Source organism: Meles meles, chromosome 8 (genome assembly GCF_922984935.1).
Source record: "Meles meles chromosome 8, mMelMel3.1 paternal haplotype, whole genome shotgun sequence".
Taxonomy (NCBI): domain Eukaryota; kingdom Metazoa; phylum Chordata; class Mammalia; order Carnivora; family Mustelidae; genus Meles; species Meles meles.
The window spans coordinates 7405778-7424001 of record NC_060073.1 but is presented as its reverse complement, the minus strand read 5'-3'; the positions used below and the strand labels follow the sequence as shown (position 1 = coordinate 7424001).

At 55.1% G+C, this 18224-nt stretch overlaps 1 protein-coding gene across 30 annotated transcripts in view; it reads right to left on the bottom strand.

The window, feature by feature from the left end:
• NRXN2 (neurexin 2) overlaps positions 1-18224 on the bottom strand; it is a 104741-nt gene that overhangs the window by 53012 nt on the left and 33505 nt on the right. For 14 of the 30 annotated variants that reach the window (XM_046015173.1, XM_046015174.1, XM_046015182.1 and 11 more), the window contains 3 exons: positions 12110-12154; positions 4252-4413; positions 3069-3507 (listed from right to left, as the gene is read on the bottom strand). In XM_046015173.1, the coding sequence (XP_045871129.1) occupies positions 3069-3507; positions 4252-4413; positions 12110-12154 (646 nt within the window). The remainder of the gene's footprint in view (positions 1-3068; positions 3508-4251; positions 4414-12109; positions 12155-18224) is intronic. The other 16 variants (XM_046015152.1, XM_046015153.1, XM_046015170.1 and 13 more) reach the window with 2 other exon arrangements.

The following is an 18224-nucleotide window of genomic DNA, read 5'->3' as shown; positions in this document are numbered from 1 at the left end:
AGGAAAGGAGTCCTTTACAATCCCGTTCTGAAGTGGCATGTGAGGCCTAAGGAGATTGGGGAAGCTGCCCGAAGCACCAGGGAGGGTCAGGAGCAGAGGCAGACCGCCATCCAGAGCCCGCATGGTCCAACCCTCTGCCTGGCTGGACGAGATAGGCAGGCAGATCCGCTTCCCGGGCCTGACACAGGATGACAGCCAGGAGAGGGGTGGCTGGGCATAGAGCTCCCGAGTTGTCTGGCTTCTTTGGAAGGAAAGGCTGGTTATCTTAGAAAAAATATTTGGGATCAAGTAGGAGCTCCAAAACCTTCACTGAGATCTTTAAGAAGTAGAAGGCTATACATTAGAAACTGTTCTGTTTATATATTTTTTCTGTACTTTTTCCTTCCTCTGTCTTTCCTCAAGAGGAATGCTTTTTTAAAAAAAAAGTCTTTGGGTGCCTGGGTGGCTCAATTGGATAAGTGTCTGCCTTCGGCTCAGGTCATGATCCCAGGGTCCTGGGATCGAGGGTGCATTGGGCTCCCTGCTCAGCAGGGAGTCTGCTTCTCCCTCTCTCTTATCCCTCCCTCCTACCTCCCCAACTCATCCACTTGTATGCTTTCTTTCTCTCTCTCATAAATAAAATAAAACAAAACAAAATAAAATAAAATAAAGTCTGCATATGTCCATGAAGTTAAAGAGAGGTAAGGAGGGTTTGGTCTACATCAGGCCTGACCAGGCAGAGATCTGGACAGGGTGAGGCGTGCAGCAGGAGATCAAAGCATGAATATGGGGTGTCAAATTCAGGAAGCAGACTTAGGACCTCCTCTATGGCTGGGATTCTCAATCTGGAGCACATTCTCCTTTGCTCAAAACCTTTACTGAACCAGAGAAGTCACTCTCCTGTGTTCCATTTGAATAACATGGCCCTATCTTGTCTCCCCTGACTAGGTGTCAGATGCTCCAGGGTCTGCCTGCTAAAACCCACTCCCTCAGCGGGTCCCCAGTTATGGCCCTCTGATCGCCCACATCACTACTGGTAGCAGATCCCCAGATGCCCGCTCCACCCACCTGCTGTGGGGCCTCCTGGCCATGGGCGCTACCCAGCTAGACTCTCAGTAAATGAATCAAATGTGGGAGAAGGAAGAGGGAGAGAAAGGAAGAATTGGGGAAAGAACGTATGATGGAGAGTCAGCAAAAGGAACCTAAAGTGAGTACAGGCCTTGGTCCAAGATCCTTGCTCCAAAACAGAAAGGGAACAACCCAAGCATCTATCGACAGGTGAAAGGACGAACAAAAAGTGGTGGTATTTACATACAACGGAATACTATTCAGCCAGGAAAAGGAAGGAAATGCTGAGACGTGTGCAGCATCATGGATAAAGCTGAAATCACACTGAGTGAAGGGAGCCAGACAAAAATGGACATCATATGATTCCATTTACAGGAGGTCCCTAGGGTAGTCAATTCATTGAAAGAGAAAGGATTTGGGCTGCCAGAGCCTGGGGGAGGGGGAACAGGGAGTTAGTGTCTCGTGGGGACAGAGTTTCAGTTTGGGAAGATGAAAATGTTCTGGAGGTGGATGGTGGTAATGGGTGTACCACAGTGTGAAGTTCCTTGATGCCACCAAGCTGTGCACTTTAAAAAAATGGCTAAAATGGTAATGTTATGTGTAATTTAACACAATTAAAAAAAAAGACACGGAAAAGGTCAAGGAGAGTTCTGTTGGGATGGCTGCCCCAAGTCTGGGCTTAGGTGCACACATGAACATGGGACCTCAGAAATGGCCAGAGTTGGTCAAACAGTGACCCAAGGACCCGTCAGTCCTGGTGTGTGGGCTCTAGAGCTCTGTGGAAAGCTAAGGAGACCACCTCATGAAGGGAGAGAGGAGCAGAAGGCCCTGGGGTTCTCCGCAAAGCCTGGGCAGACTTCTAACCTAGAGAGTCACAAGTCACCTATGGGGAACCCTGAGAGGCAGCAAGCTCTGAGAAGAAGCCAGGTGCCCTCAAGAGACAAAACCAGGGGGTGAACCCACATACTGTAAAGCCTGGGGAAGGTGACATCTCTGAGGAAGGAAGGGAAGGAACAGCCAGCCATGAGAAGCTGGTGGTTCCAGGAGCCAGAGGGCCTCCTTCCTCCCTGTGTGTGGGGGGAAACCCAGTCTCGAAGGCCCGGTGCAGTGACAACAATTTAACTGATGTGGGCAAGTGCTTACGTTGGGTAATGTGTCGGTTCTCCTTTACATCAATTCCTTCTCTCGTGGATGACAAGATGGAGAAGAGTGAAAAGAGAACTGGGCAGAAAGCAAGAGGATGGGAAAGAAGACCAAACGGGAAGAGTAGAGGAAAGGGTGGTCGGAAGCAACAGAAGTTTCAAGAAAGTACCCGCCTGGCCCGAGCAACTCTGCCCTCTGCTTTACTGTGCTAGAAACCTCAGCAGGTGGGGGTGTTGGGTGTTACTTTGTACCCCAACCCCCCAGAGCATGAGCTCCATGGCAGCGAAGACGGTTTCATTCCCCACGGTTCCCACCCCAGCACCTTGGACAGCTCCTGGCACACAGTAGGTGCTCCCTAAGTACCTAAGTAGGTACCACTCTAAGGCGTGGTTGGGAAGATTTTTGTTTGTTTAAAGGAGAATAGGATTTCTACTCTGTGTTAGGCACTGTGCTTTTATAGATATTCTTTTATTTTTTCCTCTTAAGGTCCCCAGTGTAATGGTTCCTTTTACAGATAATGAAACTGGGGCTTCAAGGGGCTGAGTGAGGGCCTGAAGTCACACACACGGTAAGTGGAGAGCTGAGGTCTGAACCCAGCTCTGCTGACTCCAAACAGGACCCTCTTCCCAATGATGCACCATGACAGGACAGGCCCGGATGGGAGGAGAGGAAAGACAGCAGTGGGAGGGGCCTGGAAAGGATGGGGAGTGGCCAGGAGGAAAGTGGGAGGGGCCTGGAAAGGATGGGGAGTGGCTGGGAGAGTGGTAGGGGTCTAGAAAGGATGGGGGAGAGGCCAGGAGGTGAGTGGGAGGGGTCTGGAAAAGAAGTCAGGCAGGGGAAGGGTGGAAAGGGCCCCCCCACCCCCCAGGCCATCTGACCTTTGCGCCCATCCCTTTGGAAGTCCACGTGGCACCACTCGCCATCATTGACCTTGCGGCTAGACGCCCGCAGCTTGATGCCCCCAGAGCCCATGTCCAGCAGGAGGTAGAGGTAGCCATCCAACAGCTCCATGGCGAAGTAGTCAGCCCGTTGGGCAGAGCTGTGGCCGCCAGCCCCGGCCCCGGCCCGCCGGCCCTGGCTGAAAAGCAGCAGCCCATTGGGCTCAGTGGTGCGGAAGTCGAGGGAGATGGAGCCGGTGCGTTTGGCGCTCCAGCGGGGCAGGGCCACGAAAGCCTCAGGACTCTCAAAGGTCACAGGGTCGAGGGCAGCCACATCCTCACAGCGGAATGACAGGTCCCCCTGAAGCTTCATCTTGGGGTCCCCTTCCTTCGCCAGGCGGGATAGTTCCAGCTTGAAGTCATTATTCTTATAGACCACCTGCGGGGAGGGGTAGGGTCAGGGATGAGGAAGCAAAAGCCACTCAGGGCTGGCCACTCCGCCTGGCAGCAGCAGCCACACAGGACCCTGCCATTGTGGGGGGGGGGGGTGCTGCTCATTGCCACCGGATCACTGGCTTGGACCTCTACTTTAGAACATCACATACAGAGGCTCTGACCGAGGACCTCCCTTGCCCCACTTATGGTCTGTGCTCCGTCCTCCAGCCCAGCTGAGCAGGGCAGCCCTCAGTACCCGCTGAACTGGGATTCCTAATAGTGACAAGACAATCACGGCTCGCATCTCGCAGACATCTTCCAATTGACAGGGTATTTTCATTTACACTCTCGTCCGCCCCTCACATCCACCTTGAGAAGTAGGTACGGACTCCTCACTTTTTAGATGAGGAAACTAAGAACTAGACAGGCTGCCAGACTCGGCCAAGGTCACAGAGCTAGTGGGTGAGAGAGCCAAGACCAAACACAGTCTTCAGACTTCACATCCAACGTTCTGTCCTCTGCATCACTGCTGCTCTCGAGAGTCCTCTGAGAGGACGGGGGCTCGAGGAAATGAGAGAGAAGCTTCTTGATAAAATCAATGGGGCTTAGGTTTTGATGAGGGGAGGTCTCCCCCCACCTTGGACAGAACAGAGGAAGCAGGCAACTGGCCAGCTCAGACTAAATCACACTGAAGACAGGGACCAGAGGGTTTCCTGGCTGAGCCCAGACCCTTCCGAGCCCTACTCACGTCCTTGAGGCAGCCCATAAAGTTGTTGCTGACAGGCGAGCCCGGCAGATCAGCCGTGTTGGGACTGCCCCCGATGTAGAAGAAGTCATCCGAGCCCAGCATGGTGTAATCTTCCTGCGTGTAGCCTGTGGTGGTCAGGATCCCGTCCACCGAGATGGTCACCTGCCCAGCCCAAGGAGGGAGGGAGAGAGACAAGGAGACAACCGGCATCAACTCCCTGGGAAAAGCCATGGGCTGGGCAAGAGAGGGGCTGGGGGGCTGCGGGGGAGGGGGACACCCCCATTTTTATGTCTGCTTGTCTTGGAAGAGGAACAGTGTGGGGAGAGAGGGAAGGCAGGAAAGGAGGGAGCACAAGATTTGATGGTTTCAGGGTGGGCTAAGGCCTGCCCCACAGCCCCCAACTCAGGAGGCAGAGGCCTGAAGGGTACTTGGAGAGGTCACCATGAAGAACGTCAAGAAGCAGAGCCTGAAAATGGCTCCAAACGAGCATAGGGACCTCAGGACAAGGCCTCATTATGGGGGGATGCAAATGGCATCCTCACTTCTCCCCTCTTTAGTGCTTGCTGGAGCCTCGGGTGATTTCAGAGCATTTTTCATAAAGGACATAGAGAGCACCAGTTCTCCTTGGATCTTGGTGGCTTTGCCTCACCTGCAGCTGTCACTTTGGGACACCGAGGAGTCCTTGAAGCCTTAGCCCAGCAGGGAAGAGGGAGACAGCAAGGGCATCCAGAATGTGGGGGATAGTGCTGGAGAGCGTTGGAACTTCCTGGGGGATGCATAACGCCTTCGGGGCTGATTCCCACCACCACCACCCTAACTTCAAGGGCTCCCACTGGTGCATTCCTTCTTCCTGAGTCTGTCTCTTTATTCCCCAGTCCCTCCATATGCTGGTGGCTCTCTGGTCTCCTAAGGAGAGCATAGCTCTTTACCTATTCATTAGCCTGCCCTCTTTTCTTCATTGTCTTCCCTACCAACTCCACCATCATTACTCAGGGCCAGGTTAGGGAACAGGGGGACAGAACTAACCTCATGATATCTTAACCCTGGGCTGAAAAGTCAGCTAAGAAAGCAACATGGGAAAGGAGGGGGGAGTACCCAATGTTCCAAGGAGAGGACGGGGCTCAGCAGTGGCCTGGGGAAGGCAGAAATGACCTTGGGGAGAAGTGACAGATGCAAGGAACTCTCTGTCTACCCCCCTCCCCAGACAAATCCTCACTTGGCCTTGAAAAGTTTAGCCATAGGAGCAGCCTACAAGGGCTCCAGAAACCCAGCAAGACATGAGGGAAGAATCCAGGACTTCGGGACCATGAGCGCCCCACTGGAGGGGAGCTGTGGCTCAGGATGGTCACCTGGGAAGAGCAGGCAGGCTCCCACAGGAGTCTTCAGGAAGGTGGATCACAGTGAAGCCAACACTGTGCTTCCACAGACCACAGCTCACTCCCACTTCCCAGTCCCCAAACATGCTTCAGGACCCTCTTTTTAGGCACAGTCTGGAGATTTGGGTCTTCTAGTCACATCCTGTGTCCCTGCCCACTCCAGCCCATACACACATGCCACCAACCATTTTCCCAAGACTGGTCTCCAGGGTTCCATTGTCTTGGGGGTGGGACGAGGACGTTAGGGACTCCTGAAGAATATGGGCAGAATGAGGCAAGGGGGACTTCCCCCACAGGGCCCTCGAGTCCCCCTCATTCACAGTGAGTTGGGGGCACAGCTGAGCAGAGTGAGGGCTGAAGGGCTCCCTCCTGGGAACCATCAAACCTTGTGCTGGGGGACCAGGTTCAAGGACAGAGGTCTTTGTGGGAGGAGGCAGTTCAAAAGCTTTTGAGTCTTATTTTGAGGGGAGGGCTGGTCATTATTGTTTATTTCTTCTTCCCTCCACCCACCTAAGGCTGGGAAATAGGGATTGGTGTAGAAAAGGGAAGGGTCAAAGTATTAGTCACAAAAACATGCAGACAAGATTAGGAGGGGCAGAAGGGGGCTAGGGAAAGGGAAGAAGGGGATTGGGGTGAAGGGGTGGGATAGGACAGGGAGGGGTGGTAGGTGAAGGGGTCTCCCTAGGGCAAATTCAGCTCTGTCCCACCCTGTACCTCCATTCTTGATGCCACACCAAGACCAGGAAATGGGCCACTAATTAGTTCCTGAGCTGTGTCTGTTCACCCCAGCTAGACAGTCAGCTCCTGAAGGGCAGGTCCCTGGCCTCACATGTCCCTATAACCACGTTAATCCCATCACAATCCAGGGGACACATCATGGTCATTAAAGGTGAATGTCAAGTCACCTCATGACCCAGAGAAACAATGGTTCTCCCTGCCTGTATCCCATCTATAAGCCCAACACCTCAGGAGACTTGAGTGGACAGAGCCTCCCTCCTCCAAGCCTCTTCTAATCAGGTGCCCTTGCTTCTGTGCGGGAGAGGCCCCTGCTGGCCCCCAAGATTCTCAGCAAGAGGCTTCCTGGCCTCCTCAGCCTTCCAACCCTCCTGAGCTACTCAGCTGTGTCCTCCCTCCCCCCAGCCCCAGCAGCCAGGGCACCAGCTACGGCCATTATCCTCATCCTGTGGGCTCTCTTTGGCCCAGTCCATGCAGGGAGCTCACCTGCCTTTGCCATTCTAGAGTCAGAAGAACCTGACCAGTGGGGAACACCCTCCTGGATTCCCCTTTAGGCTGGCATGAATCTGACCTTGCCCTCTATGGCTTCATGCAAATCACGGCCATCTGGTGCCCCTTTTGTAAAAGGGCTGCCTTCATCACCCTCCTATCTGTCCCCCCAAATTCACAACTATGTTTTAGAACAGGGGCTGAGGGAGAGGGTAGTGGGAGAAGGGTGACATACAGAGGTGCACGGAGGAAGGGGGGGTCAGCCTGGGGGTGGAGGAAGTAGAGGGAGAAAGGGGGAGACGGGCACTGGGTGGAAAGGAAGCCAAGAGTAGGGGGAATGGAGAACAGTCTCTGGGGAAGGCAAGGAGGAAGATGACGGAGATTAGTAAAACCCAACTGTTCCCTCAGACAAATCAAAGTCCAGACACAAAAATGGCGGGTTCGTTAGTAAAAGCAGGAATCAGGGGAGTAGTTCCCCCGTCCCCCTCCACCCCAGGGGTTCACGATGCCCCTGCCCCCCAACCCCCCCTCCCCGCGCAGCTTCTGGAAGGGGTGGGGCCGGCGGGGGAGGAGGGCAGGGGGGCCGTGCCACAGAACAGCCTCAGCAGCTGGGATACATGCGGGTTAGAGGGCCAGGGTTGGGAGCCAGGCCCAGCAGGAGAGGAGAGAGAGAGGCAGCCGCACGTGAGAGGGCATGCGGGGCCAGGGGAGATGGGGGAGAGCAGAGATGGAGGCGAGGGAGCTGTGGGTGCAGGAAGGAGAAGCTTCCTTCCAACGGAGGAGGAGAGAGGAGCCGCCGCTAGGACAGAGACATTTATGGGTTGAGAAAGAAAGGGAAGGGACACGAGGCTCAGATCTTCCTCACCAGGGGGTGACTCAGACACTCACTGCCATCACCCATTCACTACTGATCACTGACCCAGACACACCAGCTCACACACCACATCCTGCTGGAAACAGTGGGCGCCAGTCCTGACCGGGCATCTCCAAGCATCCACCTTTCGATCGTCAGCACCACGGCTAGCGCCCGAGACACAGCAGACGCGCCGCCCAACCCACACCAACCCATCCACCCGGACAGGCAGGGCCCCGAGTGAGAACTGAGGAGGCCAGTGGGAATGATCCATGGCTCTGCCCTGGAACAGCCATGCGCAGCCAGGGAAGAAGACCCGGGAGCCCAGACTCCCTCCTTGCTCCAGGAGCTCGGAGGGTGGCTAGGCAGCTGCTGACCTAGGCGAGGTCTCAACCCTCCCTGCTGGGCCCAGCTCTCATCTGCTCTGAGCTCTGCTCTGAGCCTCCTTAGGGAGGCTGCTGGGATATGAAACCAGGTCCTGGCCACAACTGTCCCCACAGGCGCCCTCCATGCCTGTCCTGACCCGGGAGGAAAGGCTGAGGAAGAGGGAGAGCCCCTCTGGCATCATCCAGAGCCTTCCCCAGGTGCCTGCTTGGATCACAGGGTCACCGACCTCCTTGGGAGGGGAACTTATTCAGGGGAGAATAGGATGGAGGGCAGACGTTTTTGACTTATGGAGGGGCTAGATGTGTTTCCAGGACATTGTACGCAAAAGTGTCTCATTTGTCCATGGCTGTCAGCAAATTCTCAAAGGAATCTAGAAGCCAAAGGTGGTTAAGAACTAGTTTAGTGGGGTGCCTGGGTGGCTCAGTGGGTTAAGCCTCTGCCTTCGGCTCAGGTCATGATCTCAGTGTTATGGGATCAAGCCCCGCATCAGGCTCTCTGCTCAGCAGGGAGCCTGCTTCCCCCTCTTTTCTCTGCCTGCCTCTCTGCCTATTTGTGATCTCTGTCAAATAAATGGCCGAGGGAGGTTGTGCAGGCTTGCTTCCGGCTCAGGTTCAGCCATCTGTCTGAGGTTAGGGTAAAGCTAAAGAGAATCAGGTTGAAAAGACTCGCAGGAAAACGACTCGGTTAGCAGTTACAGCCCTACAGCAACTCCTGACATCTGGATTTGATAACATTTGGGACGAGAGGGGCAAGACTTCAGGTCAGAGAACTTGAGCTCCTCTTCCGTCTTTCCCATTTTCCACAACAATCTGTGCCTCTCGTCTGCCAAGGGGGGGTAATGACCTCCACCACTCATGCTTCTCTCAGGGTGACGACACAGACCGAATGAGATAACAGGAGGGAAGGCGCCCGGCCCTCCAGAACTGCTACATGCCCCCCACCGCTGTCTCTGGGCCTCAGTTTCCCCACTGGTTAACTGACAACAGTCTCTGCCTGATGCCTCAACCTAGGCATTTGCCAAGTTTAAATTATATGCAGGATGTGAGAACTATTTAGAAGAATCACAGACCTCAGTGTGTGCGCAAAAAAAAAAAACCACAACTATTATTATTTTTACAAGGAAACGTCCATCATCCTTACCACACCTGACCCAAACCTCTCAATGGATTAGCCTTTTCGGTCTGTATCCACCCTCTGCCCCGAGGAGAAGCACACCGATAACAATGAAAGAGACCATATAAAAACGAGTTAGTAAAAATAAACTCAAAGCCAACTAGAACTGGGGCAGAGGGATGCCTGGGAGTAAGAACAGGGTAAACCCCATTTCTTTCGGGGCCCCATGCTCCGACTCCAGTCCCCCTGAAAAGGCTGATCTCCGGGGACAGGTGTTCAAGGGTCTACGAGGCTCCTCAAGCCCCCAGGAGGCAATCAGCCCTGATCATCAAACAGTAATGCTCACACCGTGCACTTTAAAAACTTGAAATTTAGCAGGAATGTTCCTTGCCAAGGCTGAACCCAGACAAGGCTGTTTGCCTCTTAACCAACTTAACCACGTTCTTCCACCGTTCCTCCTCCTGCCCGGGTCAATTCCGGAGGCATTCTGGGGCCTCCTGAAGTTATTTTGAGACTGATTCCTAAGAAGGGACAATAATGGTCTCTCCCGTGGGGCCAAAGATGCTGTATTCTCCAGGGTTTGCGATGGGAAGGGAATCACTTCTTTACAAAACATCCCCACCCTGGAAACACTGAGACAGATAATCGGTTAACATGCCATAAAGATGAATAAAACCATAATTTCCTTTACAGAGTACGGATGCTTTCACTTCCATTACCCTGCTTTATCTTCACGCTGACCCCAGGAAGGAGGCAACGGACTCTATCAGCTGTTCAGTCGATGAGGAAACTGAGCTTTGGCCCAAGTCCACGTGATCAATTTTTAATGGAACTGAGACCAGAAGGAAGGTCTACGGAGTCCCGAGTCTCGGATGGTTTTGCCCTGGTGTTTGGGGTGTGACACACGGGTTTATCTTGCCTCCTTTCTCTCCCCAAAGTCACAGGTTGGCTGTCCATTGAGGCTGCGTAAAGAAAGAGTTCCAAATGCCCAGCTCCTGGCCTGGCCGGAGGGGTGGGCAGTGTCTAACTTCTAGAAGTAGCAGCTGGAGACCGGAGCCTGTGGGTGGGATGGCGCGGGGACCGCCACCTGGTTCTGCCGCAACACTGGGATGCCTGGGAGTGACCAGATGAGATCCTGGCTCGGGAAGGCTAGGATGGCTGTGGCTGTGGGCACTGCCTTGGGGACAGGGCAGAGGACAGGGCCAGCGCGGGGCTGTGGGTGCAGGGAAACACAGCCCGTGTAAGCATCAGGACAGGCTCGACATAGCCTCACAGTTCGAGCCCCTGGGGAGGTCAGGGAGTCGACTGGGAGCCCCAGCTAGCAAGCTTCCCTCGTGGCCAGCCACGCAGCCTCGCAGGTCAGGGAGGCTGGGAAGGCCAGGCAGCTGCCCCCAGCAGCGCAGGCCCCACGGGAGCACGCACGTCCATCTGCAGGGTCCCCAGCCTGGTGCTCCATCACTCTGCATTATTAATAGGCGATGACTAACAGCCTGCCGCCACAGAGCCGGGACGGGCGGGCACGAGGGAATCCCAGGGGATGGCACACGGCACAGCCGGCAGGCACACACTCCGAGGCAAGGCGAGGAGCAAAGGGCCAGTCCCAGCTCCTGGCCCTCTGCTCCTGCCCTGTTCCTGCCCATCGTGGCCCCAGACCTGAGGGCCAGCTCCTGCCCGCCTCCACCCAGATCCCTTCCCAGGCTCAAACGTCCACCCCGTCCCGCAGCCCCCAGCTCACACCAGCGTTTAGATGTGTGGAGTCACCAGCAGAAGCCCACAGACACTCGGCACGGTCTCCCACTAACACCCCCTAAATGTCACACCAACATTTACCCACAGTCGCACCCACACACCCACACACACCAGCTGCGCTGACACACGCACCCACACCGACACTCACGGGGACTGAGCCCAACCCAAACAGAGGGGCGCCTCCTCCTCTCATCCCCTCACCAGGGAAGGCAACCACCCCCATCCAAGGCCATGCGGGACAGGCAGGGGACGGAGGTCAGGGGAGATGGGGAGGAGAGGAAGACAGTGTGAAACAGAGTGTTAGTCAGAACAGCAGAGCGGTGGGGGAACTGGCCACTATCCCTCCTGGGGGGAAAAGACCATTCATGCCATGCAGATGTGGGGGGGACGGAACCAGGAACCCTCAAGGCTGAGGCGTGAGGGAGGGGATATCACCTCTTTGCTGGCAGCCAGCATGGGACTGTACCCCAACTGGTATGAGCTGGTCCCAGGCTCTCCACCTCTCCCCGGGCCATTCCCACCCCTACCCCCCACTTAGGAACCTGCCCAGCTGGCTGCTGCTGGAGGCTCAGCCCCAGCCCCCCCCCCCCCGACCCGGCTCCCAACTGGAGGGGTCTGTCCAGGAGCTGACAGTGAGCAGAGCGTAGCATGTCATGGGATGGTGTTTTCCATGGATTTTCAGGAGACCAAGAAAGAAACAAAATCAAAGAGAAAAAACGAGGGAGCGAGGGGGTGTGGGGGAAAAGGAACAAAATAAAGCAAGAGAAATCAGCAGCCTGGCATCGGGGCTGGTCTAACCAGAGCCAATGAACATGGGGCCTGCCCCCCAGGTGTCTCTGGCCAGGAATCTGAATTCAGGAGTCAAGGTTAAGGCAGGGACAGGCCAAATTCCTTGGTTTCCACTTGTCTTTTGGATTTGAGTTTGGGCCAAAAAAAAAAAAAAAAGAAAGAAAAGGGAAAGAGGAAAAACGAAAAGAGAGAGAAGCAAAATCTGAAGATTGTCCAGGACGCCAAAAAAAAAACAAAAAACAAACAAACCGATGGGAAGAGCAAAACAACCAAAACCAAACGGGGAAAGGAAACAAAAGAGGGAGAATCGAACAGCTAAAAAAACCCACGGCAAACCAAACGGTAAGACAATTAGAGTGATATCTACCAGATAATGCAGTTTGTTTACCATAGCGTGTCCAATCCCTGCGTGCTTCACCGGAGATATGGGGGAGGGGAGGGGGGGGTCCAAAAAAAAATAACAACGACAACAACAAAGACAACAACGAAAGAACAAAACGAAAAGAAAAGAAAAATAAAATGACCAACTGTGAAACTCAAGGAAGGAGGAAAAAAATATATATCCATATGTATTTGGTTGGTTGTTCAGACCCTCCCACCGTAGGCTCAGCTGAAGCATTTTGTTTAAAGAAAATTAAATTATAATGGGAGGGAGAAATTAAACACACAAAAAATTAAATCCCTTCTTCTCCCAGTCCCCCCTCCCGCCCCCTCCCCTGGATTCCTCTGCCCCCCACACCCCTCCCGGAAGAGCCGGCTGCAGAGAAGGGGAACAGTTAAAGACCTTGGTTAGTAGAGAGGGAAACAACAAAAGAACTGGACCAGGAAAGCAAAGACTTAAAGATGGCCGACATTCCGCAATGAGACAGAAAGGTTAGTTCGGTTTTTCACTCATACCTCATCCCACCTGTCCCTGCCCATCCCTTGGTCCCCTGGGTTATAAGCGTGTTAGTAACACACACAGAGTCGGCAACGGGGTTTTCCAACAGAGGGTGAGAGAGGGAAGGCAGGGGGTTAAGAAGCAGACCCGTTTATGCAGTATTAGTAAATCCTTTCAGCTGAAATGTTAGGGAGTTGAGGGGAAGGAAGGGGGGAGACAAGGGATGCGAGAAAGGGATGGGCTGTTGACTCGGGGAATGGACAATGAGTTGTTGGCTAACTGGTCAACCAGATGGCCTTCTAGAGAACCGGCCTCCTGGCTGGCCAGTGACCATATTAAGTTAATGGGTTAACTGGCTGGTGGTGGCCCAGCTGGCTGTCAGGCTGGGAGAAGGGTGGCCAAGGCCCTCAGAGAGTCACGGGACTGGCTAGAATGGGAGGCAATTTCATTTAGAGGCGAAGGGAAGAGGTTCCCCAAGGAGCATGGGAAGGGATATTGGGGTCTGCTTTTCCTGGGCATGGAGGAGAGGCAAATTGATCCAGGGAGTCATGGAAGGGAGGGGCAACTCCTCTTTTATTGTTTCTCTTCCTTGAGAAAAGAAGAGAGAGAGAGTCGCCACCTGAACAGGGAAAAGGAAACCTTGCCCTCCACGGGCTGGCTGAGGGCCACGTTCACTCATATCTCATCCCAAACCCCCTCCCTCTCCTTCCACTCTCCCACTCATGGCTGATCCCTCCTTCCTCCCTAACTTTGACTTTCCAGAGCCCATTTTCCCTCCCGAAACTTCCCCAGTTTCTTCAAACACCTGACCCTCATTCTCCTATGCTCCTCTGGGCAGCTTATCCGTCCTGGAATGAAGACCCCAACCCCACCCACCCCCACCACCACCCTTGCAAGCCCTGGAATTGGGAAGCCTTTCCCAGCAGCCCAGCCTCCTTCCATGCACGCCACAGACCCCGAGCCTCCACTCCCCACAGCAAGCCCCAGAAATCCATATCCCCCACACACCGCACCATAAAAAGGAACACGGAGGCCCATTCACCTCTAAAACCCCTTACTCCTCCCTAAGCCATAAACCAGCATCTTCTAACCCAGTCTCCAGAGGCCCCGCTCCCACGTGGCTCTTGTTTATTTTCTCTTCTCAAGGCCAAAGGTAGAGGCAACCATCACCTTCCAAATCACCCTTGTGTTTGCGGAGGAGAAATCAAAGGGACAGAGGCGGCTTCGCTGAGGGGATCAGAGATGGCGGGACACTCTGGCTGGATGTCCATTAAACACTAGAGGCACACCCGAGAGGGTGATTTCAAGAAGAAGTATTCTAGGGACAGATCATTACAGCATTATTATCACCAGCAAGCCCGGGACTAATTCAGAAAGACAATTAATAAGGGCCTCGTATAATGAAAAATAACTGAATTCAACCCTGAGCAAGCAGGAGACGTCCCAGACAACCGGTGCCAATTCCTAGTGATACAGAAGCACTTGACGAAACAGGAAGGCAGGGGTCAGACCGCAGGTGCAGGGACTGGTGCGAGGGGCTAACCCAGGGTCCGAGGATTCGTCCTGTCAGCTGGCGGGACCGTGGTGAAGTGAAGAAAGAGGCCCTCTAGTCAGGACAAGGGACAATTAGTTTCAGGGCAGCGAAATCAAGGTCACCCAAAACGTGAGAGTTGTTGATATCCCTAACCAGTCGAGCAACACAGGAGAAAAAACGGCATGGGGGTGGGGTGGGGATCAGAGGTAAAAATCCAACTACTACTACTCTTTTTGAACTAGAACTGGTTGTGGAGACTAAAATAAGAAAAAAAAAACAGTTTTCAACTTTCTGAGACAACTTTAATTTTTAACAAGTAGAACAGCAAATTCAGAAACAGGGTTGAGAAGAAAGGGAGGTAAGTTCAAAGCCAGGGCCTGCCGCTAATGTCAGGACATCCCGGTTTCCTCCGAAAAATAGCAAGTTTGGAGTAGGTGAGCAGAGGCGGGTCCGGAACCCAAAACCCACGGCAACTGTGGCCAAAGTAAGTCGAGTGGAGTGGGCGCTGGAAGCCATTCCTGGCGGCCCGGGACACAGCACACGGAGGGGTCCGCAGCAGCCCGTGCCTTCCAGAATGCCAGGATGCAGAATACTAAGGCTTCCCACTAGCACATGAGTGGTAAAATTCTTCCCCACTCTAGGAACAGAGAGGGCTCCTGGAGTCCAAGAGCACAAGAATGACAGCATGTGAAGAAGGAGGAAGGCATCAAGTCATGGGGCAGGGGGCTCAGCCATTATATACAGGGACAACTTAGCCCCCTCTCCACCTTGAACTCTGGCTGTAGCTCTAACGCTAGAGCAGCTTGGGGCAGAGACAAGACTCGGGAACATCCAAGAATGGAAAATCCATAAGACAAATTTAGGAATTCGGCTGCGTTTACATTTTGCTCCAAGGGACACCACCCAAGGGCTCTCCCAGGAGTCTCGATTTGCTCATTGATAACACGGGAATATGTCCCACGGCACAGGATGGTTCCTGAGAATGAGGCGAGATACAAAACAGAAAAGAGATTGCCAGTGCCTTCTGAGAAACACTGTAAGAAGAAGGAATGCGGTCCTGAGACAATTCTGAAGGTGTGTAGGGAGAAGCGCTCTTTCCTCTGACTTGTTCCCAGCGCACGGGAAATAAATCGCTGGGGCCTCGTGTCCAAAATCGGCCGCGGTGGAGCTCCTAACGAACCAGGAAAACCACTTGGAAAACAACTACAAATGCGCTTTAACTGCTGGTTTTAAGCCCTCAAGGAGCAGACCACCCCACCCCCATAGAGAAAAGAAATGAACACGGATATTGACCATGCGTAAGGAACGTGATGACGGGCTGGAACACAGTGTCTCATCCGCAGTGTCTCCCCAGGGGGGGATGAGGGGACACACTGTCCTTGGTCGAGAGCCTCACAGGACTCAGGATCTTGGCTGAGAAGCCCTGAGAAAACAGGCAGGGACTCGGAGGGCCTGGTAAGGATGGACTCAGCCACAGGCTGGGTCTTGAGTGGGGACAGAGGGGACAGTGAGTCCAGAGTGCAGGCCCAAGGCTGACCTACTCGGGGACCGTCACAATGACCAAAACAGGACTGCAACTCGAATGTAAGCATGTGGATCCCTCCAGAATCCCTTCCTAAAGACCACCTCAATCCAAGTCTTTACCAAGTCTTTGGCCCTGAAGGCCTGTGCTCCGGTCATCACGACCGGACTCTGCTCGGACTCGTCATGAAAGAGACCAGGGGAAGGGGCACCTGGGGGCCTCAGTCAGTTAAGCGTCTGAGTCTTGATTTCAGCTCAGGTCATGATCTTGGGATCCTGAGATCAAGCCCCATGTTGGGCTCTGTGCTCAGCCGGGAATCTGCTTGAGATTCTCTCTCTCCCTCTCCCTCTGCCCCTCCTCCCACCCAGGCTTGCTCTCTTACTCTCAAAAAAATAAGTAAATCTTAAAAAGAAAAAAAAAGAAGAAAAAGAGAGAAGGCCAGGGGAAGTGATTTACAGCAGTTAGCAGCTTGAATCCCCAACTCTGGGAGCCCCAGGAAGAGGCCACCATGGGTCACTGTCTCCACTCGGTGCTGCTGGGGTCAGGCCTCCCCCACTTCCCCCAGCGTCCTCTCAGTGACTCCAAGTTGTCAGAACTTTTAAGGTCCCTGCTGCTCCCTGGCACAGGCGTAGCTTTGCTCTGCTCACTTTCAACAGATTCATCTTGTGTCCCCGGGAGCCAGAGGGCTGACAGGGCACGGACTGCCTTTTACCCCTCTGCACCCACCGTGGATGCACGATGTTTGTTGACCAGCGACGCGTGGATAGGGACCCTGGGCTTGCAGCTAGTAGCCAGAGGTCAGTACCAGATGACAGTCCTGGTCCCGCGAAGGGAGAGTCATCGAGAAGCACCGAAGCAACGCCCCTTCCCCCCAGCAGGTGCCACACATGTGGCACCTACGAGTGGACAAATGCACAGGACACGCTCAGATGTGCTCAGACAATAGTGACAACACGAGACCGCCCTCCGACGGGGTCAGAGAATGATGTGACGCGAAGAAAGGCACTGCCCTGAGGAGGGCCCCCCCCAAGCTTGGTACCCCTCGGAGCACGGGGAGCACGGAGAGGAGGCACGTGGGTAGGAACCCCACAGCCACGGGGAGCAGCAGGCTCGAGAAAGAGCCCCAGGGTCACAGAGACCTCCCAGCAAGGGGGAAGGTGCCAAAGGAGGAGCCCCCATGCGGTCATCCCCCACGGGTGGCAAAGAATGGGTAGGGCGAGTGCGAGGTCAGCTGGGATCCCCACGCCCACGGAGGAGCCTGTCTGGGAGGCAGTGGGGAGAAGGAGCATGGGGAGGACCATCAGGAGAGGCGGCGGAAGGCAAGTGGCCGCGTGGCTGGAACTAGGAAGGACAGAGACGATACTTAGGGAGAGGAGGCCTAACCCAGCAGCGGTGAAGCGCCTCCTGGGACAGAGACGTCCGCGTCCCTGGTGGCCCTCGGCCTGCTGGAAACAGCTGGAAGAGCTTCCCCGCCACTCGCTGCGAGAGAAAGCGGTGGGTCGGAGAGAAGAGGACCAGCAGAAGCCCGGGCCCCCGGGCCCCTGCCCGAGTGCACGGAGAGAGGAGTCAGGAGGTGTAGACGGGTGTCGCTGGAGTCCGGGCGGCTGCGCTGGCGGAGGAAGAGGGTCTGGCTGGGAGGCTGCCTACGGCGAGAAGTTGCCAGGGCCAGAAGCAAATGGGGGGTGAGGGGAGTGGGGGTCAAGCAGAAGGCCGGCCAGAGAGACGGCCTGACCCACCATGACCACCCTGGGCCTTAGAAGTCAGTGGCGCAGAGGCCACCTGGAGGACTCTAGAGCGGCTGTCCCTGCCGGCGGACCATCTGGGAGCCGCTGCAGAGAAGAATCTCGTCCTTCCTGCGGGGCCTCCTCTGGGCTCTGCAAGGGGCCTGGGGGCTGCGGAAAGATGGCCACATGCTGGGCCTGCCAGGAGGGGCGAGGAGAAGGACGTGTGTAGCCCTGGAGGAGAGATGAGGCCACGCACGCCCAGCAGTCCTGCTCTCCCTCCACCTGCCACACCTTTACCCCGCCCGGACCCCCTCCCTGCCTTGCCCTGGAAAGGCCCCGCCTTTGGGCAGGCCACACTCTGTCCCCACGCTTACGTCGGTGCCCTTCCGCCCTAGAGTCAGGGAACCCACAGCTACCAGGCCAGAGCCTTTCCACGGGCTCCCAGGGCCGGCCCACCCACCCAGGCTCTACCGCCCTCCCCAAAATTGCTCTCCTGCTAGGTCACCTGACTTTTTAACCCCGGGGGGCCCTTGAAAGCCTAGCAGGGGACACCAGTGAGAACCAGGCCCTTCCCCTTCCCTCCGGCCCTACCCCAGGCATCTCTGCAGCCTCCTCTCCGCTTGCCTTCCTGGAGCTTGCTACCTGCCCGCCACCCCGCGCTCCCCTCTGTGGCCCTCGCACCCCAAGCCTGGAACTTCTCCAGAACCACACCTCTTGGGCGGGGCCTTGATGCCTCACCACCCCCCCAACCCCCTCCACGCCCTTCCATGCAGGCCGCCCCCCTGCGCCGCACTCCGGTCCACCCCAGCACAGCTGCTGCCC